This window comes from Sparus aurata, chromosome 6 (assembly GCF_900880675.1).
Source record: "Sparus aurata chromosome 6, fSpaAur1.1, whole genome shotgun sequence".
NCBI classification, from domain to species: domain Eukaryota; kingdom Metazoa; phylum Chordata; class Actinopteri; order Spariformes; family Sparidae; genus Sparus; species Sparus aurata.
Window position 1 is genome coordinate 29,179,604 of NC_044192.1, and position 25,957 is coordinate 29,205,560.

Sequence of the window (25,957 nt, forward strand, 5' to 3'; positions counted from 1 at the left end):
CCATGTTTTGCAAATAGGTCTTAAATTACATTTAGTTAGATCTTAAATATGTACGTTCATTTGCGCTTCTGTCGTCGCCCATTTTTTGTTTTTTGTTTTGGGGAAGTGTGTTGGTGAGATTCACAGATATGTATGTGTGTTGAACTTCTTTCTGAAGTATTCAGGAACGTAAGTGCCATTTTGGCCTTTGTCACCAATTCCCGATCCAAGTTCATCCAGTTCTGCTCAACTCGATCTCTGCGCCGCCTCTGCTGTCTCACAGTCAAGCGACATTCAAACCATCTTCGGCTCATCTGCGACGTTAAAAGCGGAGGTGCTTTGGATTTTGAACACCGTTGCTAAACATTTTGGCAACAGTTTTGGATGTAAAAAGTTGTACCCCGCTCTCCTCCAATTTGATGTGAGGGGAGGTATGTGACAGCCCCTCCTGTCCTTTTCTGCCGTTTCTCGTCTTAGTCACTTGTTAAACAAACTAAAACTAAACTGATATAAAACAAACTGAAAAATGTCATTAAAATAAAAACTAATGAAATTTAAAAATATGATATATCTATAGAATCTATAATAACCCTGACACACACTCATTCACTCCATTCGTCATTGTCTAAGTTGTTCTGTAAATGGTAAGTAATTACCATTTAAGTAATTCTGGGACCACATTTTTCCTTACTTTTTTGTACTTCATGTAGGTCTTAAATTAAGTTCAAAATGGTCTTAAAAAGTCTTAAATTTGACTTGTTCAAACCTGCAGAAACCCTGTTCTAATAACCATTGCTCAGCCTTTTTTGCTATTGTGAAATGTTTTCCATAACTGTGTATATAGGCCAACAGAAACACAGGACCTTTAGTAAGAGCGTTTTTTCCCTCAGCCAGGGAATGTGTGTTTTTGTTTTTGCGGGTACATCCATCTGTCTCCCTTTTTGTCCTCCACCTGTCCAGGTGCTTAAATACACTGCAGGGGAGATAAATTATGGCGGCCATGTGACAGACGATTGGGACAGACGATGTCTGCTCAGTGTGCTGGAGGATTTCTACTGTCACGTTGTGCTTATTGATGATCATGTCTATTCTTCGTCTGGAGTCTACAGGCAGATAGATACAAGTCTGGACATCAAGGTTAGATAAACTCAGGCACAGTCAAGAGATCATGATCAGAGTTGTGGATTCGATTTAACCCTCAGTAAACTGGTGTACTCCAAAACTGCATATATTTTCTATAGCTAGGAATGACAGGTTGGCTCACTCACTGTATATAATGGTGCCATCTATGGAACGTGACATTATTCTTTGTAAAACTAAAATTGGAAACAGTCATGTACAATATTTATTCATTGCTTTAAAGGCTCATTTCACCAATACATCAGAATCATTCCAATATAAAGCAGCTAAAAGTGAAATAAAGTTGCAGAGAACAGAAGCAAGTTAAAAGTTCACAGGACACAGGACTGCTACATTTGAGCTGCTGACTGTCACAGTAATTGAAGACAGTTGGTATCAGTGCGTGACCTGTTTGTCATGGCGATTCTGACCCTAGGGTTACTTGGAATACATTCATGGTTTGCCCATCAATGACACACCTGAGATCTTCGGTCTCCATGACAACGCTAACATCAGCTTTGCCCAGAGTGAGACCTTCGCTTTGCTGGGGGCCTTGATGAATCTGCAGCCTCAGGCTGCATCTGCTGGGGGCAAAACCCTGGATGAGGTAAAAATATCTGTATATTTTCTTTACTCTTTTGTTTTTTGTACTACTTGCATCATATTATAATTTGTATACTACATGTATTTAATACAAACATTACTGTCTATGTTGAGTCGCTTGTAAGGAGTACCTCGTCCATCAATACCTTTCCTAAATGCATGGATTTTGCTGAGACATATTATGTTTAATCGGAGATGTGCCTCTTCCTGTATTGCAGATACTGGAGGAGACAGTAAAGGGCATCGCTGAGAAGATTCCTCCACCTTTCAGTACTCAGGAGGTGATGGAAAAGTACCCGGTCCTCTATGAAGAGTCCATGAACACAGTGCTCATCCAGGAGGTCATCAGGTAACAAAACAACCTGTAACAGCAGATAACATCACGAACCACGCTGAAGGTCTCCTTTATATAATAATACACGTCACCTGGATTACTCCCAGTTACTCACGTACGTAAATGAAGCTGTCCTTTATCTTTTGCGTAAGAGTTTGGTATTTCTTCAACATCAGAGAAAGAAACTGCCATCTGTGCTGAACTTAACGTAACTCTAACAGTATTTAGCTCACCTCACTTTTGAGGTAAAAAATAATAATTAAATGTGTAACCCGTAATGTAATGTCTCTATTTGAGACCAGAAGCTAAAATGTAACCTTAAAAGTCACAGCCAGTAACCATATTATTATTTGGCTTTGTGCTCATACTGTAATTATGACAACTTTTTTATGCAGTTGTTAGTGAACTGCAGTAGCTTGTGATGTCAGCAGCTTGTCCAGGCCAGAAATCCCTGAGCCTGACGTTGTTTTTGCTGTCAACAGTACTATCCGCCCTTTGCAAATCTGTTATTTCCTTTTTATACCAGGGAAAGAAAAATATTTTATTTATTTTTTTTGAGAAGAATTTGTATTACCTGTTTAGATTTTTAACAAAACCTAAAAGCTATGTTAGCATTATTATTAGTCAAATTGAAGTTACATTAGGCTGTTCCAATGGGTTTGGAAATTGATTTCACTAATTAGAGTGAGGGCCCTCAGTAAATAATGTTAAATGTTAAATTTGACAGTTTAACTTTCCTTGATGACTTTGAATTACTATGTATTTATCTTTGCACATCTTGATTAAATAAATAAACCTGGATTCTTGTGACTGTTGAAAAGTCAGTTAGTGGTAGGACACAGTTAGGATTGTAAACTGAGGCGTGTCAGTATAAATCATTAGTTCTTCACTAATTATTCTTTGTACATTTTTGTCTTTCAGATATAATAAGTTGCTGGTGGTCATCTCTCAGAGTCTCAGCGATATTGTGCAGGCTCTGAAGGGTTTCCTGCCGATGACATCAGAGCTGGAGCTCATGGCCAACAGCCTGTTCAACAACATGGTGCCTGATATATGGAAAGCCAAGGCAAGACACACACAACAGTTATTCTCCTTCTGATTCCCTTGTGGGTACCAGTGACCAGTGCGCAGATGGCATGCCACAACTGTACGCTGTAAAACATTATGTAACATAACATACTGAAGAAAAGCCTCAAATGGATTCATCGCAAAATGTGGCATTAACATTAATTAATTAACAATTCCCGTCTGATATTTTTATGCACTTAGCTACTCTGTAGACAGCTTAGCTCAAAATAAACACACAATAAGCACACACCTGCATCTTTTAAATGACTGTTTTAAGGTAATACAAACCCCAAATTTCAAAGTACAGCACACTGCGGTGTGCCTTGAACTGAACTAATATTATGACGTTATAGCATGCAGTTGGGAATGAGACTCTGACATTTGACATATGGGAGTGATTTCAGTGCACAGGACGTCAGATGAACTTTTGGTGACATTTCTGTGCTGCTCTAATAAGTCAGCACTCTGCTTTCTAAGAAGACATAACTCTGCCTGGCCATGCGTCCTCTGCCTGGCCATGCGTCTCTCTCTCTCCCTCCAGGCCTACCCGTCTCTGAAGCCTCTGGCCTCCTGGGTGTCAGACCTGCTTCAGAGGATCCATTTTCTGCAGAGATGGATCCATAATGGCATTCCACCTGTCTTCTGGATTAGCGGCTTCTTTTTCCCCCAGGCTTTTCTCACCGGGACCCTACAGAATTACGCCCGTCTCTCTGGCACCTCCATCGACACAATTGGATTTGACTTTAAGGTCAGACAGTAAGCCTGATAGCCTGTGCCATTCTGTTAAAAACAAACAGTTTTTTTTTTTTGGGTCAGGTAAATTATCTGTATGAATATCATCATGTACAGATGGTTTATACTGACCGTCATCCTACTGACCATCCTCTCTTTTATAATCCGCTTTAGGTGATAGTGAAGTCAGTGTCAGAGATAACAGAGAAACCAAGTGCAGGCTGCTACATCCACGGTCTATTTCTGGAGGGGGCTCGCTGGGATAACGAGGCAGGTCAACTCACTGATTCTAGGCCCAAGGATCTCTACACAGAAATGGCCGTCATCTGGCTTATCCCCCAACCTAACCGCAAACCTCCGACCTCTGGGGTCTACGTCTGCCCAATTTACAAGACCCTCACACGTGCTGGTACGTACACTCAGCATATGACTAGATTCAGCTCTACTACATATTAGATTAGATTTGCTTCTTTAGAGATTCATTGAATTCGCTGGTAACACTTAAGATTAGAAAACATGTTATAACCATTCTACATGCTACAAATATTAAAATCTTTCAGAGTTATGTTGTTTTGTTTAGTTACATAAGCATATACCCTATTTAGGAAGTGTTCTTAAGGGAAAATGACTATCCTTGTGGTTCTGTTACCTTCCAAGGCCCATACTGAGAAAAGCATATTAAGCCGGCAATAGATATTTCGATTTTTTGCTTGAACAGATCATTATGAAGTAAATGTTGATTGTACAAGTAAATGGCTGAGTCACGAATCATGAGTCACTTTTTAACCTTACATTTTGTAATTCCACGGAGGAAGGCTGACAGGTCCAATCTCGTCCTTATCTACAGTCAGTGTTTTAATAGTATCCAAAAGTCATACATAAGTGAAAGTGAAGGTGGGGTGAAGTAGTTTAGTGTTAAAAGTGAATTTAACCTTAAGTAATTTTCTGGCAATAGGTGTACTACAGTATCAAGAGTACAAGTACAAGTAAATTATGCATACATATATTAACATGTTTGTATATCCTGTATACTATGGTATAACTGATTATTGGCCTGGACGATTATCGGATCCGATAAATCAGCATTTTCCTGATTATCAGTTTATTTTTATTTATTTTTTTTTTATGTGATTGACAATTAGATAAAAATGCTCTACTCTGGCTCTGATGCAGCATGCTTCTGCAACATAAGTAATAACTACAGTTATTAAATAAATGTGGTGAGCAAAATTACAATATTTACCTGGAATATAGTGGAGTGAAGTTAAAAGTAGCAGAAAATGGAAATACTCATGTAAAGTTCCTCAAAATTGTACTTGAGTGCTGTGCTTGAGTAACTGAACTTAGTTACAGTCCATTACTGCCTCCAATCAATAAGCGGTTTTAAGGAAGTTCAGGGAAACCTCTTGGTTAATGGCTTAGTAGTTGTAGAATATGGTTATGACCAATAATGCCTAATAACGAGCCAGTTGGCTTCTAAGTAACAACTACGTATGTGTCCCATCATCTTAACTAATATTATTATTATTATTGTAATGGAAATGGATTAACTGAAACTTCAGTGTGACTTGGTGTCAGGCCGCTCGCTCTAGCATTTGTGTGCATCTCCTTTCTGTGGTTTTATTACTCACCCAAAATAGACTCCAGTTAGTGTCCTGTTTCACGAAGCGTCTGAAAGTGCAGCTCTGTATTTTCCACCCACAGCAGCACGTAGCCAACACCTTGGGCTGGCACGCTGGACACAGCACAGAGACTGGACAAACACAAACGTGTTCATGTCACTGAAACGCTTTGTGTGCTTTTGTAGGGACTCTGTCTACGACCGGTCACTCCACCAACTATGTGATCGCCGTGGAGCTGCCCACAGATTGCAGTCAGAGACACTGGATCAAGCGGGGAGTCGCACTCATCTGTGCACTGGATTACTAAACGCAGACAAACACTTTTTCATATACAAGAAAAACACCTGTGTTTATAGTGTATCTTTGTTTAACAGCCCCACTTTTACAGACCCTTTATCTGTGCCACTTGTGTCACCAAATAAGACCTCATTGAAACTCTCCTTAACTCTATGGAATAAACTGTTTTTCACAATGCCATATTAGTTTGTTATTGTTTGGTGGGATTGTTAGATTAGGGCTCCTATTTAAGGGGTTTCCAGCATCCATATGCAAGTTTTCTAAATCTACTCTCCTTTCATCTACCAGCCTTTATTTATCTCCACAGTGCTGAACTGATTATACGTCCTGCTCCTTTAAGGCTCCCACATAAGGCCCGTTGAGAAATATGACTTAACTGTGGGAGGGTGGTGCTTAAACAAACAGTGACAGTGACCAGCCATGTGAGCACAGCCACACGACATCACATCAACGGGAAACTGAGATCACCAGGACCAGCAGAATATCCCCTCACACTGCTCTCTGACTGGAATTTAATTTTGGGGACATCCAGACAGCCTTTTAAAAACATTTGGATTTCTTTGAATACACAGGTTTGACCGGTTGACGGAATAGTTTTTTGTTGTTGTTGTTGTTGTTTTTAAGTGGGTATATAAGTTAATTGAATAAATAGTAGTCGACTTATTTTGTAGATGAGATCAATGTAATTAGTCCCCTAGCTGTACAGTAAATAGACCACAGTGGGATTACTGTGTGGAGTCCTGTCAGGGGCTGCGGTGCCCAGGACAGCCTCACGCTCCAGCGGTGCTCGTGGATTCCTCTCAGCTGTCCGCAGATACCGGAGGGCAGCCGCAGTCATCGCATTACTTTGGTGAATTACTCACACTTTCCCTTTTCTCCTGTGTAACGCTGGTGGCAGCGAGCCGGGTGTAAACATGCTACAAAATGGAAACGAAAAGGAGAAACCGCTCCAAGCGCCAAAGGCAGAGCCGGAGCCGGACTCCCCGGCTGATGAGCCGACACAGCAGCAGCAGCAGCAGCAGCCGCCGCTGCTGGCTCCCCCCGCTGCTGACGGACAGGACGCGGGCAGCGAGTCCCCACACTTCCCCCTGCCCGAATATCCCAAACTGGAGATAAAGCGCAACTCAGTGACGGACGATTATAAGATCTCCAGTCAGGTGCTGGGCTTAGGGATCAATGGCAAAGTCCTGCAGTGTTTCAACAAGAAGACTGGACAGAAGTGCGCACTGAAGGTACCCAAGTCACCTGACACTGATGAGCATGTTATAAACAGGGTAGCGGAGGATAGACCCCCCTCAGCTCACTTTACTCACGTCTTGTAAACACTTTTGTCAGTAGTTTGAACCATGGAAGTTGAACATATATTCACTTAAGACGCTGGCCATTTTGTGTGTTACGCATATGATGCAACAAAGTACATTTACTTAAGGACAATTTTGACATACTGGTTTTAACATGTAGGCTACACTTTACACGTTTATTCCACTGCATTTATTTGACCCTTACTTTTTACATAAAAGACAGTGATATATTTATGTTATGATACAGTAATATAGGAACTATACAAAGTATCCAAAAATGGGCTCCATGTAGAGGAACTACATTAAAATGCTCATACATGTATTTGCTGGTGATGACACCAGACAGATACAATGTTCTAGCTTACCAAACTAAAAACACATTGAGTAAAGGGCCTGAGGCATTCTTCCACCACTGATCAAAATAAAGAAAAAAATAGGCCTGTTTTACTGAGTTTACATGCATGAGGTTGGAATAAGACATCTATGACAGTGTCAGGATATAGTTTCAGTCTGAATCTACACATCCTTGGATTTAGATCATGGATTGATCCTTTAAATAGAAGCATTAGTTGCATACAAGGATAAAATGTCTGTAACTATCATAAAGTCTTTAGTTTATGTTTACTGTGTCATTGTAGCCGCCTTCATGCATCTTGATCTGGGAACATGTTTGTTCTGCGTGATTTAGATCCAAGAGTTGTTAAGTGGGTTTACTTATGAGTCTGTCGCCAAGATTCAGAAATGTTGATTTTATTGTGTATATTTTTGACTGTGTTCAGATTCTTGTCTCAAACATACAGGACTCAGACTAACACAGAGCTATGACTGGCATACGTGCATGTCTAAGCCATGCAGGTACGTTTGTGTACCTGCTGCTCACGTTGGGTTTGACACACTGCACATGTTGCCCACTGAGCTCACATGCTCTGCATGTATACAAGCTGAATGTGAACACAGAGCTGTGTTTCCTAGAACGTCAGCCTATCTATGGATCAGAGGCAATTTAAGGAGCGTGCAGTCACCCAGCCACATATGTTGTGACATGTAACGCTGCTTCGTGGAGGCACATGGATTTTGACGGTGACACCTTATTCTGGGCAGCAGTGGAAACTTGGGCACGCCTTCATACCAGCGTAGACGCACACATGCCCGGGTCGTCGGGCTGTCACCTGTCACCACTGGGACGCAGACTCAGAGAGATTTACTGGCTTACATTAATCCATCTGGAACTGAGCTGCCAAACCAGACAGCAGAGGTGTCGCAAGCAGAGCTGTAGACCCGGGCTGTGGGATAGAAGAGGGAGAGAGACAGAGAGGATGAGAAAGAGAGATAAAGTGCAGCAGAAAATAGGAAGCCACAAACAGAAAACAAATGGCCATGATGGATAGGATGCTTCATGCCAGGGTGGGAGAGAGAAGAAGTGAGAGTGATTAAAAGATACGTTCACCCCAAAATGGAAATTCAGTCACTATCTACCAACTCTCATGTCAGTGGAAGGTCGGATGAGGTTTCATAGTCCACAAACATTTCTGGAGCTTCACAGCAAAAAGACATTGCAGCATTCTCCTGAACAACTCAAGTAGATGGGGACTTGTTTTAACTTGTAATAGAAAAACAAAACATGCAGTGGCTCCATACAGCTTGATGGTGTATTTTAGGTCATTGCAAGCCCTGAGATCACGGCAACTTCAGTTGTTTTTTTTATTTATTTTTTTATTTATTGGTTTATTTTAACAGGGACAGTGTACATTAATTAAACATTCCTGTAAATGCACCAGAGATAGCCAGAAGGCTATTTTCCATCTGTTGTCCCTGGACAGATGTACTAAGTCAACCTAAAAGTAAACTACAATACAATGTACAATGATAAAATATTAAACTAGAAAACAGAATTATCACAATGAAGACAAAGGATTAATATACAATAGTTATACATTACACAAATGCTTAGTTAAGACAAAGACTTAAAACACACACACACACACACACACTCTCTCACACACACATACATATGCACGCACACACACACACACACACACACACACACAACAAGGTGGCAAAATGGAAGCAGGTGGCAGCAAGGAAAGTCGCGCACTAATTGTGAAATAATCACTGAGCGTTAATGTTTAAATGGTCACACATCTGATTGTGTATGAACCATTTTTTCAGATTAAATGTAAAAGATGGATATGAGTCCAGTTCCCTAATTTGAGCTGGAATGGTGTTCCATTCTTGAGCTCCTTTGTGTGAAAATGTGGATTGACCAAACTGACTTTTCCTGAGTGGGATGATGCAGTCCCCTCTTGCTACACCTCTTGTTGAGTGATATGCAGATGTTCGAACTTGTACAAATTCTTTGAGTGGAGGGGATGTCAGAGTGTTGATGACTTTGTACATTAAACACATATTTGCATATTTTATCATGTTATCCCAGCTGAGCATGTTGTATTTCTTTAAGATTGGGCAGTGGTGGGAGCGGCTTGGTTTCTTGTCCAGTGTTTTAATGACCTGTTTGTACAGAGACTGGAGTGGTTTTAGCTGAGAAATAATAATAAGAATGCTATAATACTGTTTTACTGTGAAGCTCCAGAAATGTTTCGTGGACTATGAAACTTCACCCAACCTTTGATACGTTTGTAGGGGAGTAGATAACGACTGTGTTTATATTTTTTGGGGCCTGACAGGCTTCAGCTTCCAGCAGGTCAGAGTGACCCGCCACAAACCCACCACTCACGATCTAAACCCTCCTTTGTTCTCTGAAGACCCTGTTAAAAGGTTTGAGAGATGACAAAGGAAACACTCAGGAGATCACTAAATGCCTTGTAGCTCTAGCTGGCGTCTCTGTTGGTTTGCTTGTGAATTCTTCCAGACTAAGTGACAGTATTTTGAGTCTACTTGATACACGTTTTTATTCTACTTTAATACCATTTAAGCTCATTTCCCACTGTCCCCGTATTAGTTTAATCTCAGGGCAAAAGGAAATAATTGAGAGAGTTTGATTCAGAGGGGGGTGGGGAGACTTGACCAGCTCAGTGGCTTTTTAATTAAGTGTGGCTCTGAGCGCTAAACTTAATGGATGGGTGTAGGTTTAATCCACTTTGGAGGGGAGCCATCCTTTTAATGTAATGCGGTTATAGCCATCAGGACTCTTTTAATTTGGATTTGTGTGACTCCAGGGAGGAGACGGACCTGGTAGATCCCTGTGCTGCACCACACCACCATTAACTGTTAATACCATTTTGAAGCAAGTACTTGGCCGGTGATTGTTCCATTTTAGCACTTGAGTCGCTTTCAAGTTTAGCACACAGAAAGCTGTACAAGCTCAAGGTCTGTGTACGGGCTTCCATTCATAGTCAAAATCTCTGTGTGTTCACCTCCATGGTCAGCCTTTTTTCGCGCTTGTGGAGCGTCTGGGTTTCCTCTGGGACCCACAGAGACCAAACTGTCTTCAGTGGTTTGGTCAGACGCTGCTGAAAACTGTACTCAGATCTTATGCAGGCCTCACTGCAGGCAGTCGGTGCTCTTAAACAAGTTAATCAGTCTCAGAGCTTTGGGCTAATGAGTCTCCATTTACTCTCAGGCTTTGGTTGAATGTTGTGTGAATTCAAGCTCCAGATTGTAATAATGTGCTCTTCCTTTTTCACATGTCCAGTGAATTGACAACAGCGTAGACGATATATTTAATGTTTTTTTCCAATCAACTCAATAGATTTTCGTTAATATATGCTTATTCTGAGTTTGATGCCGGCAACACGTCTCAAAGAAGGCGGTACAGGGAAAACGAAAGACTGGGAAGGTTATGGCAGAATCCAGAACATTCCACAGGTAAACAGGTTAATTGGTAACCAGCAGACGTATAATGATTGGGTATGAAAGAAGCGTCCTTAAAAGCCTCAGAGTTCATGGAGCCCACCGGAGGAATCCAATTGATTTTTGTCAGGCATTATCATTGTCAGGTCAACATTGTTATTTGTACAACTGTTTTATGACCAAAAACCTGCTAAACCCTAATTAGTAAATGTTAGCATGCAGACATTCTAAACTAAGCTAGTGAACATGGTAAACATTTTATTTGCTAAACGTCAGCATGGTAGCATTCTAGTGTTAGCATTTAGCTTAAAGCATCAGTGTGCCCAAGCACAGCCTCACAGAGCTGCTAGCATAGCTGTAGACTATTCAAGGCTTTTCAAAGTGTATACTCTGAACACAGGGCTAGCTTTTTCGCTCTAGGCCAATAGTTGACCCTGGGTTAGCTTAGCCCCTTTTCACACATGAACCTAAGCCCAGAACACTGGAGATAAGGGCAGTGCTAAAAGCACTTTAGTTTTATTAAAAAACAGAGCCAAACCACATTTCTTAAGTCCTTTGTTTTCCAGTTAAATATTACAATAACACACTTCAACCCCTCAGATCTGCTTGGGTCAAATAACCCTAGAGACGGAGAACATAGAAACCATCAGAACAAACTGTGTGACCCTTTGTCATATAAATCTAAATCTCACTTAGGACACAGGGAACATGGGAATAATTGCTTTTCAAAAAACAGTAATTTTATGCAACTGCCAGGATTTCACTCCTTAACTAAAAGTAGTCAAGTAGTATAACATTGTTATAACTGGAGACAATCACGTGTATTAACACCTGTTGATTAACTTTACACCACTTCTAGACCACTTTCATGTAGACTTTATGAGCAGCTCTTTATTGGTGGACATTGTAAAGATAAACCTCCTTTTTATCAAGGTATACAGTCAAACACTCTGACAGAGTGCAAATATGGTGGAGCGACATTAGCGTGTGTGCTGCTAAACTCAGGTAGATGTGTGTGTGTGTCAGTGTGATTTACAGTCTCTATGGACATAGATTGGTTTAGAGGATGTGGTTGATTGGCTTAGAGCAGGATCAGGGACAAGTGTGCATTTAGTCTCCATGATGTTGCCTCACATGAGAAAAGAGTGCATAAGAAGATTAACTGTGTTTGTTTCATTCTCTCAGTTTTATATGTGTATTTAATCCACACAGCTCTTTTATTGAAGCCAATTTCACTTTATTGCAGGAAATTAAAGAAACCAGCTCACAAGCTGTCTGCTTTGATTAAAGCCATTAAGCTATAAATGACACAGCAGAAAAAAAAAAAACCTGCCCACCGCTTTGCTTTACAAAGTAGGACACATTTAGAAGTAGAGGCGACAAACAAGTCAACGGAAACTCTCAACTTCTACTTTCAACACCCTGCTGCTCGAAACCCTTGGCCACTTCCTCTTTGACTACAACGAGCTCAGACTCAACATGTGAGCAGCGCCAACATTTTCAGTTTCCACAATATGTGAAATGATTCCATTTTCACTCCTCTGGAACTGAGGGTTTATAAACGTTCCTTCATATTCTGACAGAGTACACCTGTTAGAGAACACAGGTTTAGCGTCAGTGTGTGCGTGCGTGCGTGTGTGTGTGTGTGTGTCTGTGTCTGTCGTAAGTCAATGAGTCAGCCTGTGTGTGTGTTGTGAGTTATGTACACCAGACTTGGCCTTGTGAGCAGCAGGAGAGCTCTCCATCACTGTCATATCCAAAAATACACCCTGACTGAAGATGTGTGCTATGTCAGGGTCCACACCTGCTGCGTGTGTTTTTGTGACCAGGCTGCCTTAAGGACTGTACAGTGTGTGTCCTCTGCTTACACGTAGTAGATCATTGAGGACCAGGGTCAATAATTGAAATTTTTTTTTTTTTTTTTTTTTTTCTGTGAGCTGTTATTTATTCTTTTTCTCTTAATAGGTTCACTCTATTTAAAGGTCACTTTATACTCAGCAAAACACAAAATCGAATAATTATCCAACCATGTAAAGCGACATTGATGATTTATAGTATAAAAGAAAAAAGAATGGAAAAGGGGTTTGTTGTTAACCCAGTAAAGAATCTGACAGGATGCTTTAGATTTGAGGAATTTTGCAGTCAGCAATCTGTTTGATATCAACATTAGACCTGCAACTATCTATCTATATTGTTTGTTCTGTCTAAAACCACAAAGATATTTGATTAACAATGATATCAAAACAGAGAAGGCACAAAATCCTCCCAATAGAGATGCTAAAACCAGTCAAACCACCTAATCAATAAACTCTCTCTTGATCTACTAATGGATGCTCAGAGTCCTATTATTCATGAGGCCGAAGGCTTTTTATATGTAAAACTTAAACCAAAATGTAAGTAAGTCATTTTGTTTGATGTTAATTACAGCATTCCCTATAACAGACACTGTACCTGATACCTAATATACACAAAACATGAATATATTACAAGTCAATACAAAAGATAATAACAAAGTATTTAGTATTTTAAATCTTTTGAGCTTGTTGTTCCCCGTCATACACTGAGCATTAACTTCATTTATTTTGTATTGTGTGCCAGATTCTGTACGACTGCCCCAAAGCGAGACGAGAGGTGGAGCTCCACTGGCGAGTGTCAGGAGGGCCGTACATTGTTCGCATCCTCAGCCTGTATGAGAACATGCATCATGGGAAGAAGTGCCTGCTCATCATCATGGAGTGGTAGGATTCACATGTCACCACTCTGCTCATCACTTTACTCACACAGACCCATCTGAACACTTTCCTTCAAAACCATTTATGTAAAGTGACAACGAGGAACTTTTAAGCGTTTGTGAAACAGTCTTGCGATCCCTCTGATGATTTGAAATGACCCGTAACAGCAAATAAAGGCCATCAGCGAAAAAGCTATTTGTATAGAGTTATTTTTAATGGCTGTGCTCAGGTCTAATCCCATTTATCACATATCAAATCACATATAAATACATTCCCTCGTAGCGATCAATCCTGCCGTCTCTCTGTCAATCCTTCCCAAAACAAATGCACACGCCGCCGCCACCTTGGCCGGCACACGCTAGCAGAGATCTTTACAACAGAAGGCGCTGGTGTTGTACTGCTTTTGACATAAGGAGCTGCTAGAATAAATAAAATAAAAATAAAACTGGAGGTTCCTCGTGGTCACTTTAAGACTATTTTAAGACTAACCTAATTCATGATTTTTTGACATTAGGTGGGTAAAAGTCCTGCTATTTCATCACCAGGCTCAAAGAAAAACAATATAGAACAAGAACATAAGATTAGTAGTGAATAAAGACTTGTAACATTATATATTTCCTGCAGGACCGTGTGATTTCCACAAGTCAACACACAAGGATCTCAAATTGTATCTTCCGTATAAAAGTTTCTACAGTAGTATATTATTTCTGTAAAAATAGGTCAAATGATAACATTTGGTTTATCGACCATGTCGAGAAGGCGACAGGTTATCAAAATAAATCTCATTTTAAAGAACTGAACAGAAGACATTCTCACAAATATCATATAGGCAATTACCTCTCCCACTATGCTCATACATTTTCACACAAAATACAGCCTATTGATTGAATGAATGAATATTGTATTTCAATGTCTGGCCTTACATAACCCTAACCCATCCTTTCAGACACATTAACAAACTACAAACCAAATATTCCGGGATGTTAACCCACCATCGCCTCGAGCAGTGCATTACTTCAATGTCATATAAACACAAATATCATCCAGCTGTAAACATAAACCTTCCCCAAATACTAACACTGCAAGGGCCAGATGCATGCAACTCTGTGCAGTTTCACTAAGACTGCATGTGAGCACAACTACTTAAAATATGCCTTGTGCATTATTTTTCGTCAGATTCATAAAGCTGTGCGTAATATCTCAATAGTTATTAAATGTCAGAAGGATGATCAATGATTAATTGATAGAGCTCCTCTACAAATCTCCACTTTATGAAGTGCTTTGCAATTCAGGATCAAATAAAAAGATAATTAATTAATCACAGATGGATCACTCGTGAAGATGAAGTAACGTTTATAATGCATCTCTAAACGACTTTTTACAAAAGGCTGTGTAGACAATAACCCAATCAATCAACAACCTAGACCAACAATATTTGCAACTCTAAGGTTACATCTGTTATCTTATATTTCATGCCCAGCTCATCATTTCAACCGCAGAAATGTGTACACCTGGTCTGAATTATGTGTGAGCCAGCTGCATTCTCTCCGCACATTCTTCCTCTATGAATACAAGATTGTGTTTGGGAAAAGGTGTATATGTGTGTTTTTTGTGTGAACACAGTGTTCTCTGCCCCCAGGAGATATTCAACAGGGAAAATACAACAAATGCACAAACACACAATCACAGCTCCTGAAGCACAAGACGCGATACGCGAACACTGTATATTAGATCCAGTTGATTAACCACCCGTCTGTAGTCCATATAGAGTCATGTTTTCTAGATGTTTTCTCCTTTATCGCGGGCTCTCGAGAGTATTCAGAGCATAATCTTCGTGCCACTGAAGACAGAACTAACACATGCTAAAGGTCAGTCATAAGACCTGGAGCTCAGACGAGACAAGTGAAGGTGTCATCAGTGATGGTGAGATAAAGGGAGTGAATTCTCTCTGGGCTTCACCTGGCACCACAAACTGCCCATAATACCCCTAATGGCCCCAGTGACGTTGATAACACACTGTGTGTGGGTGTGTGTGTGTGTGTGTGTTTGTGTGTGCTTTGATGTGAATACAGGTAGTTGAGCTTTGCACTTTTTACTACCCTCTCCTCCACCTGTGAGTGGAAAAACACATAATAATGGGGAGGGTGAGGGAGAAACCACAGAAATGACACCGTCCACAGTTCATGAGAGTTTTAAACACTGACTCAGTGGTTCTCATCATCGCAGTTATTGACACAGCAACTGTGTGTGTGTGTGTGTGCTACGGTATGTTGTCGGCCTTGTGAGTTTGTGTGTGCTCTCGGTAATCTCTCACTGCTGCTGCTTCCTGTGTGAAAGAGGGTCAGAGGAGGACGGCAGTACAGTCCACTGCAATCACATTTCTCCGTCTCTTTCTTTATCTGTCCATCTGTGTGCATGAACCACAAAAAGTACGCTCTTACTTAATACACATAAATTCACATCCACGTCACAAAAGAGCAGACACATAGTTTTCTGAGGAGCAGAGGGGAGAGTTTCAGGCATCCGATCACATCTGTTTGATGGGTGACTGTGAAAGGTGAGAGTGGGAAGCTACTGAATCATTTGCGATGGTGACAGTGTCTGAACTTTAAAAGAATCGGGTCAAAGGTCTCAGGTACAAAATGTCAGAGTTTCGGTAAGAATAATGACATGCTGGCTTATTTCTTAAAAACCCTGTCGGTTCATTTCAGCAGGAAAGGTTTTGTACTTCTCCCTTCTTCCATATTTGAGGCGGTTTTACTGAAGAATTTTACTTGGTACTTTCTAGAATTTCAATTTCACAAACCGTTTCTCTTTTTCAAGAAACTGTAAGCTTCAGGTTGAACACTTCAGTGTTTTGAGCTGTAAACAACTTGGCAGAGATCCACCCGTTACAGAAGGTGTGAAACACAGTGCAGTTTATATGTTAATGCCCTGATTACTGATCATTGTTTCCAGGTGTTTTTATTGCACCACATGACACAAGTAGAATTAACTTGAATTCAAATGTGGGAATCATTTAACATTATTGTAATTGTAATTTCGGCAGATGCTTGATATTTTCTGTAGATATCAAAATGTTGAGCCCTAAGCTGCTGAGTGATCACATAATTCAAAGTTAATGTATGTGATACACAGGTGACATTATTCCCCAGAGTGTCCTATGTGCAGTTTTTTTTTTTTATTTAATTGTGTATGTGTGTGTGTGTGTGTGTCTGCCTGTCTCCAGTATGGAGGGAGGAGAGCTGTTCAGCAGGATCCAGGCCAGAGGAGACCAGGCCTTCACTGAGAAAGGTGAGGACTGATAAATGGATGGAAAGTGGTTGTGGAAGGATTCAGATCCTTTACTAAAGCACAAGTACTTCTATTTATACTTAAGTAAATTAATAATACAACACTGTACAAATACTCTGTAAGAAGTTAATGTTGTGTATTGAAAATGTTGTATGCAAATATAAAATCACCTCTTTTGAACAGGATTTCTGAGGATTAATACTTAGTATTTTGCAGATTATTTTCTCAGTTAACTGATTGTTTTAGTAAAAATTCTGAAAATAAAGAGCTCAGTGACACCTTTCCAACGCTTGTTTTCTCAGATTTGTACATAAGTACAGTACTTGAATACATGTACTTAGTTAGGTTCTAAACACATCACAGGATGAAAGAGAGAAATAATGAGCAATCGTTCCGAGGAAAGTGTGATATAACACACACATGTTGGAGAAAATTAGACCGGAATGTAGGTAACAGAAAAGAATCTTTGTTTTACCTTCATTTTACAAGATGTCTGTTTTATTTGTTGTATCTTTTATTGTGTGACACTGGAACTGCTTCTGGTTTGAGAGAGTGTGTTTTCCTCTTTTCCTCCCAGAGGCTTCTGAGATAATGAGGGACATCGGCACGGCCATTGACTTTCTCCACAACATCAACATTGCGCACAGAGACATCAAGGTTCAGAGAGAAAACGCCCAAATTGTGGAGAATATGGTCAGTTCTGGGTCTTTAAAGGACATTTTATTACATTATTTTTCTTGTTTTAACCAGCCAGAGAACCTGCTGTACACCACTAAAGAAAGGAACAGTATCCTCAAATTAACGGATTTTGGCTTCGCTAAGGAGACCACTCTACACAACCCTCTGCAGACCCCCTGTTATACACCCTACTATGTGGGTAAGTATCTGTATATTCTTTCACTGACAGATGTTAACAGGGTTTTTAGAAAGGAAAAACTACATAGTTGCTGCAGCCAGTTCTTGCTTTTTATCTCCATTTATAGTTTGTATCTATTTCTGTGTGTTTGCGATAAGCTCCTGAGGTTTTGGGCCCCGAGAAATATGACAAGTCATGTGACATGTGGTCTCTAGGCGTCATCATGTACATCCTGTAAGTACCGCTGTGGGGTTGGGTGGATGTAACCACAAACATGTTGATATCAGAGGTCACTTTTCTCAAGGTTTTAAAGCTGCACGCCTGTCTCATCACCTTTGTCTCCTTAGGTTGTGTGGCTTCCCTCCATTTTACTCCAACACAGGCCAGGCCATATCTCCAGGGATGAAGAGGAGAATCAGGATGGGCCAGTACGAATTCCCCAACCCGGAGTGGGCTATAGTGTCACAGGAAGGTGAGAATACCTCACACACCCTGTCCCTGTCCACACTGATACTTACACATTTGGAAATAGTCAGTTATCACCAGAAAATTCTGGGCAAATGTACTGTCCAACATCAACATCAACAACATGTCTACTGTGTTTCCAAGCTGCGGTCAACACAAAATATGAGCCAGAGGTTACTGAAAATATAAAGCCTTTACGTATGCGTCATGCCGTGAGTTTAATAATCGTCAATAAAGTCTTGTGGCACGGAGTGAGTGTGTTACCTTTCTTCATTGACGCTGTTTTCAGACAGTCAGATGTAGACACTAGTCTTGCCATGCTGAGGCCAAGCAGAATAACCAGGCTGTCTGTCCAAATGGTCTGTTCTGTCCAACTCTTTACCAGATGATGGTGGCAAGAGACGTTTTTTTTGTTTTGTTTTCCAACTGAAAGAAAAGCAACGACCTTTAAGCATTTTTTTTTTTTAAATTGACATTTTTCTTGTGGACGGCAGAATGAACCCTTACAAATTGATTGAAAAACACTTGATGGAACCCTGTGTGGAATGTGAACAATGTTGTCATGAGGGGTGTTCCTATCGACTCATTTCCATGAAGTTTTGACTAAAAATGTAGCACAATTTAAGGTAAAACTTTAATATATTGTGTAGATTATGTTAGAGCCATTTGAAAGCGTTAATCACATTCTTCAATAACTGAGCATTAAGAACACTGCTCATTATTTGACAAAAGATGACATCAGCTCATCAACCACGTTAAAGTAAAAAAAAAAATAAAAATTTTAAACTATATTCAACGTAAAATCGAACAATAAAAATCTAGTAAATACATCTCAGCTAACCGCCACATTAAAGGAACAGATTTTCAGGCAACATTTGACTGGGAAGACATGGAATTCAGTTCACATTATGTCGATATGTATGTAATTTAAATGTGTGTGTTAAAAAATAATGATGATAAGCTTCACCGACTAGTATTTCTGGTGCCAACTCGTAAAGGCAGCAACGTTTTATCGACTAGTCGACTAATCGTGCACATCCTTACCTCATGTTTAGTCATACTGCGTGCTTCGGTGTGGACATGGCCTAACTGTCAAGCTTGAAGCCTCCCAGTCAAGAACAGGAAACCATTAAACAACTGACTCCGCAACCACAGGCTTACTGGATTACCGAGTCAAAGACGTTCTGGCACAGAAAACCTCAGTACGTGATCGGCTGCAGCTGGTCGAAAACCTTTGTTGCCGTATCACCTCTATAGGCTTCGTGTGTTCTTGCCTGAGTGCAGTCTCAGCAAACAGACAACGCATCAGGGTTTTGGTTAGACCATTATTCTCTGTTTGACTTGGTTGGAAGTTTAGTGCTGGCCTCAAGGTCACTCTGGTTCTTTGTCAACACCCACGGCATGACCTCACTGGTGCTTTCCTGGAGTTTAGCACCACTAAAGACTTACAACTAGTAATTGTATCCAAACTCCTCTATGAGTCGTCTTACAGATAACACAGATAACTCATTGCAGCCTGCTGGTGTCCAATGACAGTTCATTACTATAAGTAGGCCAGTTGGTCCCAGAGACCACAAAAAGCCTCATGAGACACAAGATTGCATGTGTTGCTATAATAAAGTAATAAACTCTGCGTTGTCTTTCCTCTTCCAGCAAAAGATTTGATCCATCAGCTGCTGAAGACAGACCCCAACGAGAGGATGACCATCACTCAGTTTATGAACCACGCCTGGATTAATGTAAGTGCTTATGTGTCGAGTACAGACAGACACGGCGTACTTTTTGTTCTGCTTCCTCTTCCGCTGTACATCTGTTTGCTCATATCTGCATCTTTGTGTGTGTTTGTGTGCACTCTGCAGCAGTCGATGGTGGTTCCCTCCACTCCGCTCCACACCACCCGGGTTCTGACTGAGGACAGAGAGATGTGGGAAGATGTGAAGGTGAGCAGAACAACACTGACCCCCTGTGGTCACTCGTGTACATTACAACATGTCACTGCAGGGCTATCAAAGCTTCAGGTTGGAACCAGTGTTACAGGGTTTCTTCAGTAATGTTCATACTTTATACATCCATAACATTTAGGGAAGAAATTTTCAAAAATCAATGGTGCAAAGGCCTAGATATCCTCACGCCTCTAGTATGGGGGAAGCTCCTTAAAAAATGCTGGATACGCAATAATGTAGCTCTAGAGCATCTTTCATTTTCCCCTACATGCCTGCATGTACATACCAATATCTTTCAACCTCTTGTCACTCAGTTTGTACTGCTTACTGTTAAAATGTGCCATCTCTGAGCCCAACCTGAGAGACCCCTGGTGACATCACTATGACATCATCAGGGTCATTTTCTTCACCTTTTCAAAACTTGTCCAGCGCATCAGAAGACTACAACCGCTTTTAAAGTCTGAGCCGTACTAGTACTCTGATTTTTATGTGTAACATTTAACACACACATATACACACACATGCACACACACACACACACACACTCAAACACAAAGCCCTGAGCCATTCATCCCAACTCTTTGTCTATGATTTTTACGAAAAAGAAAATGTTAAACAACAACACTGTTTGCTGTCATCAAGTCATTTCGGGGTTAATTCTACAGTACTATACAAAATGTCACAGTTGTGCAATCCCATCTTCTTTCAGTGGCTCTACCAAGAGTAGAATAGCACATTCCTTCACAACTGCTGAATGAGTAAGTTTGAAGTGATAACGTATGAAAGGAACATTTCTCTAAAATGATACGCAAACAATATGCCACTGTTCACTTCTGCAATGGGCAACGCTACATTGCGTAAAAATGTCACAGACTGCACTCCTAAACAAGCACTTCTCAAAAAGCACAGAACAAGAGACTTCATGTTCTTTCCACATAGGCAGAATAGTTCAGGACTGACAAGTGGCCTCGAATCATGTAGAATAGAGGATGAAGATTTTGATGGCTTGTATCTGCTCCGGCCTCTCTCGGTCTCAGCCAGTGATGATTTGACCTTTCTGCAACTCATGAAAACGTTTCTGAACAGTTTTTCTTTTTGTTTTCTTTTTTTTTACTCGGTCCACGTTTTTTTTTTTTCAGACCTGCACTACAAATTGTTTAGTGAATTACTGCAGAACAACCCTGAGAGGGTTAAAAAAAACAAAACAATATATTTTCTTGCTTTATTTCATGTTTTTTTTCTTTCTTGAGAGTGTGGAGACGAATGATAACACTATCACATCTGTATGTCGGATATAAGGTTTGATTATTTTAAGTAGCTTAGCAAACAGCTCACCTGGCAGAGTCCCTTTACTTCCCACCAATCATGATAAATACTATTTGTGGATTAGCAACCTCACTTGACATGAGCGTGACAGGTTAGACCGGTCACACAGGATGACTGAGATGCGCATGCGTGTCAAGCGAGGATGCTGCATCTCATCCAGAGAGAATCTGGCCTAATTAGAATATGTCACAGACATTAAGAGAGCGCACACGACAAGTGAGGGGTACTCTCTTTCTTTCACTTTGTCTCCCTCACTCCCTCTCGTTCCCCTCCCGTTTTCTCGCTCTTTCAGCCGGGTAAAGGAAAAACACTTCATCATATTTATTGATAATTATCAAAGGCAAACTCCATGTAAACAGGCAGCCAGTGTGCCCAGCCTGTAACGCTATGCAGCAGCGCTGAACACACATTCCAGTGTGTCCTGCCCGTAACTGTCTTCCCCTTCTTCCAGTCTTTCTGCTTAGCTAAGCTAACTGGCTACAACAAATAAGTGCATTTCTCTTAAATGTCAAACTGTTGCTTTAAACATATCTCCACTGATTCGTTTAAGTCTGTGGGATGTAGAAGGGTAAAAGTTGTAATCACTAATCATTTAAAAACTCCTAAAGCACCAACAAAACTGTCCGTCATTTAAAAAGAGAGTGAAACTCAACAAAGGTGTATTTACTACAGATGTGCCCTGCATAGCACACTCCCTGCCATTTTAATGTTTATAACTGGGGTGGTCCTCTTTTGCCCTTGTCTCTCATAGGAGGAGATGACCAACGCCTTAGCAACCATGCGTGTGGACTATGACCAGGTGAAGATCAAAGATCTGGACACCTCCAGCAACCCACTACTCAACAAGAGACGCAAGAAGGCCGCCGCGGGGGCCAAGAGCGGGTCCACGGTCTGCCAAAGCCAATGAGACCCAGAGGACTGTTGATGTTAATCCAGGCAGAAGTGCCAAGGACAGAAAACCAGTTCAGATGGTCCTCAAGAGGAAAGGGAAGTTGAATTGTGCAGAAAAGGATCATGTTAGAGACCTGCCCGGGAATCTTGAGGGACGGGTTTTTGAGGAAAAGTTCCTCGAATTGAAGGGACAACATAGGAAGAACGGCACAGTCAGAGTTGGACATTTATAAGACATTTCAAGACCTGTTTTTCCTGTCAGACGTCAAAAGCTCTGCTCACTGTGGGCCTCATCTGTTTTGAACTATTCTTATACATGTATGTAATTTTTAGATCTTGCCTGTTTCTAAGCGTGTCTGTGTGCAGACCTGAGGTACTTGTAGTGATCATGTGTTGTGTATTTGAGTGCTTGGCTGAGGTCCTCTTTGTAACTGTGCACCAGTGTGCAAATCACACACAAAGACAAACCAACTGCGGACAGACTGTGAAACTAGAACACACACTATTACCTGCGTTGTCTTAAATATTGTCTGTCTTCTGCTTTTATGAATTAAAGCAAAGTCTGACACTGACTGTCTTTGTCAATACAATCACCCAGGGGAGTATTTTTCATCCACGCAAAACAATAAACAATACACATCCTACTGAGCAGTACTTTTAATCAGCGTCGCTGCTGCAGATCTGTCCTCTTAATGGAGTTCTGAGAGGCAGCGCTCTGCTTCCTTTCAGTGTGTGAGGCCAGAGAGCTTCATGCAAGCAGCAGTGGGGTAATGGCTGGCCTTGCTACACGGATGAGTTGTGACACTTTTCCCGTGTGTGTGTGTGTTTATGGGGGTGGAGTATAACTCTTCCTGTAAATAAGGGCCAGTTTCACTTCACATTCAGGGAGACAGTGCAGCCTGTAGTAATGGAAAACTCATCTGTAAGGTATAACTGCTCCATGTAGAGATTGTACTTGTCCGTACGGCTGTAGATAAACCTTTATAAAGGATAGCCGCAGTGTCTTTGTGCAGGATGTTTTTAGTTCTGTGGACTTTGGAACTATTGTTTTTGTCACTGAGCCTCTCAGGCTTTGTGAGGCTGCTATAAATAGCAGGAGTGAAGTGGCTATTTGGGACGCAGCCACTGACTTTGTGTTCAACTGGAAAAGGTCACCATTATTATGTTTAGATTACATGGTAAGGACCTTTCCCCCACTTTGATCACATGGTCACTCTTTAGTATTTAGGGGATAGGTTAGGGGAAGCTAATGATAAAAAGTACTTGGCTTCCTCGCTGTAAAAAAGGGGATGTCAGCAATTATTAGACGCGGCCCAAACAGAGCATGACCTCCCAGCTGCTGTTAGTTGTCTGGTGCTCCACATCTTCGACGAAAGTATAGACATTTTCAAAATAAGTGAATACGAATTTGAGTATTTGTCAATGGAACTTCACAGTATGTTGCAAATGACATATTTCATCATGGGGTTGTGTCAGGGGCGAGTATTTTTCCCTTGTTTAGTCAGCCATTTTGTGGGCAGGCACAGTCATATTTACAGCACGTATCAGTAACGTCTTCACGATGTTGACATAACAGTGTCTGGTACACTTCCCACTTGATTTCTTTGACGGAAGTCACTGATTCTCCATCTCCAGAGGTTTACAAACACCAGAGGCCTTGGCACTGGCATAAAGAGGAAGCCAACTGCACTCATTAGGTCCTGTTGCAGCGGTTAGGTACAGTCACGGGTCACTTTTTTAAGCACAGTTCAGAGGAGACATTGGGATGTGTTTTAAATACTTTTTTTTTTTTTTTAATATTCATTTAGGAGTTAGACTGATTCATATAACTGTCTGCTCTCACCTGTGAAACTTCAATGCAGGTCTATTATTCTTGTAATAATGGCTACACTCTACAGCTGCCCTGAGGATTTAAACCCAACCGCATTTCAAATTACAGAAGATGTTCTTGTTTGTGATTGGATGGGACCCAAGTCCCTGGGGCTGGTTAATTTCCTGTTTATATAGTGTACTACTCTCAGCCTCAGTGTGAGTTTTTTCATACATGATTTAAGGGTTCCATGATCTGTTTTAAAGGGACAGTTTGGGCCTTTGGAAGTGGTTTCATAGGAGGTCCACAGTTAGGGTATGACAGATGGTGGTCGGCACGCCCCTAGTCTGAAGAACCAACAGGAGTACAGGTGTAAGAAGCTAAACAATTGACCATATTCACACAGCGGGCATTCCCTCTGGGTGGGAATGGGTGGGAAACTGCTATGCTGGTGTCAAGTTGTATAAATGTGGAGAATCTGACCAAATGGTTTCAATTTACCACTTCTCAAAATCTGGAGGGATGTAAAGCCAGATGAAGCAACATTTTTGATAACCCGTTTGCTAACGCTAGCATTCAACCACTTCCTTGCTGACATTTACTTTTTGAAAACATCCAGTGCACTTCAATTCCAGGCTTAAATGATTGTGTACAAGTTGTGCGTTGATATTTCAGAGTTAATTTACACCACCTGTATGGTGTGACATGATCAAACAGTAAAGTCAGCTCGGACGTGGTTGAATGCTAACGCCAGCTGTCGTCTAACAGAGGCCAACAGGATGTGAGGGTTTTGCCTGGCAGTATAGCTCGATGTCAGTCTGGATTTTCACTTTCCATTTTTGATGGTCAGAGAGCGCTGAAATGATAACAATCTGTCAAATTCTTACGTTTATATGACTGAAACCTGGACGCAGGATCACAAGATCTGAGATTCCAACATTGAGCGTGATGTCGGAGGAAAATGGCCGCTGTGGGAATTTATATCAGTATAAGAGTACTCTACGTTTATATTTTCACCACTTTACCTTGCAGTGAGAGCACCTTTTCTGGCGGGAAACTGAATCTGAAATGTCATTGTGTTTTGCAAAAATTCTATTTTGTTTCTGGAAAATGTTGTTTTTTCTCAAATAGTGTAGTGTTTTGAGCCTCTGGGCCACCATACAAATCTTGATGTGGGTCATGTTAGCTACTACATCCCACCAATTGCAGCTGCACATGACTATTCACGCTATGTTATCTCCTTTTAGACAGGGGACGTGCTGCCTGAAGCTTGGCTGTGGGGCTCACACAGGCAGTGTAGGATGTGTGGGGTGGGGGGGCAGATCACTTTGCCCTTTAGGGAGGAATGTGTTTAAGGTCAGCTGAGACAGACATCTGATCTTCCACTGTTTCGTCCTGCTCTGTCATTTGCTGCTCACGTTGTCCGAACCCTTTGGACGTCCACTTGTTCCCTTTCTGGATGTTTCATGGCCTATATGGTATGCTGGCCTCAACACTTCCCAGATGTCTTTCGTTTTATCTGTGTGTGTGACTGTCTCCTTCACCAATAGTTTTAGGCCTTGTGCTTGACAATTAGCGTCAGCATTATCATAGGCTGCTGATAAGGGTATCATTATTGTCGCTGAAATAGCTTCATGTCAGGAGTGCTTGTGCTTCCCCTTGGACACCAAATGTACATGATTTTAAAGAACTGTGCACCCAGGGTAACACGGCTAGAAAGTTGAAATCTGTAAATTATAGTTCTTACATTTTTATACATGGATACTTACTTAAAC

The 25,957-nt window shown here is 41.0% G+C and overlaps 2 protein-coding genes across 2 annotated transcripts in view; both read left to right on the forward strand.

Annotated features, from left to right (window-relative positions):
• dnah1 (dynein, axonemal, heavy chain 1) overlaps positions 1–5,934 on the forward strand; it is a 32,578-nt gene extending 26,644 nt beyond the window's left edge. The window contains exons 72-78 of the mRNA XM_030420570.1: positions 940–1,116; positions 1,535–1,705; positions 1,920–2,050; positions 2,957–3,101; positions 3,645–3,851; positions 4,010–4,244; positions 5,643–5,934. Coding sequence (XP_030276430.1) covers positions 940–1,116; positions 1,535–1,705; positions 1,920–2,050; positions 2,957–3,101; positions 3,645–3,851; positions 4,010–4,244; positions 5,643–5,764 — 1,188 coding nt within the window. The 3' untranslated portion in view covers positions 5,765–5,934. The remainder of the gene's footprint in view (positions 1–939; positions 1,117–1,534; positions 1,706–1,919; positions 2,051–2,956; positions 3,102–3,644; positions 3,852–4,009; positions 4,245–5,642) is intronic.
• A 217-nt stretch (positions 5,935–6,151) lies between these two features.
• Positions 6,152–22,962, forward strand: mapkapk3 (MAPK activated protein kinase 3). The gene is made up of 10 exons (XM_030420571.1): positions 6,152–6,986; positions 13,464–13,603; positions 16,827–16,891; positions 17,469–17,548; positions 17,642–17,768; positions 17,906–17,981; positions 18,095–18,219; positions 19,866–19,951; positions 20,072–20,152; positions 22,233–22,962. Exons 1-10 carry the CDS (start codon positions 6,669–6,671, stop codon positions 22,386–22,388), a joined length of 1,254 nt encoding a protein of 417 aa, XP_030276431.1. The 5' UTR covers positions 6,152–6,668; the 3' UTR covers positions 22,389–22,962.
• The last annotated feature ends 2,995 nt before the right edge of the window (positions 22,963–25,957 follow it).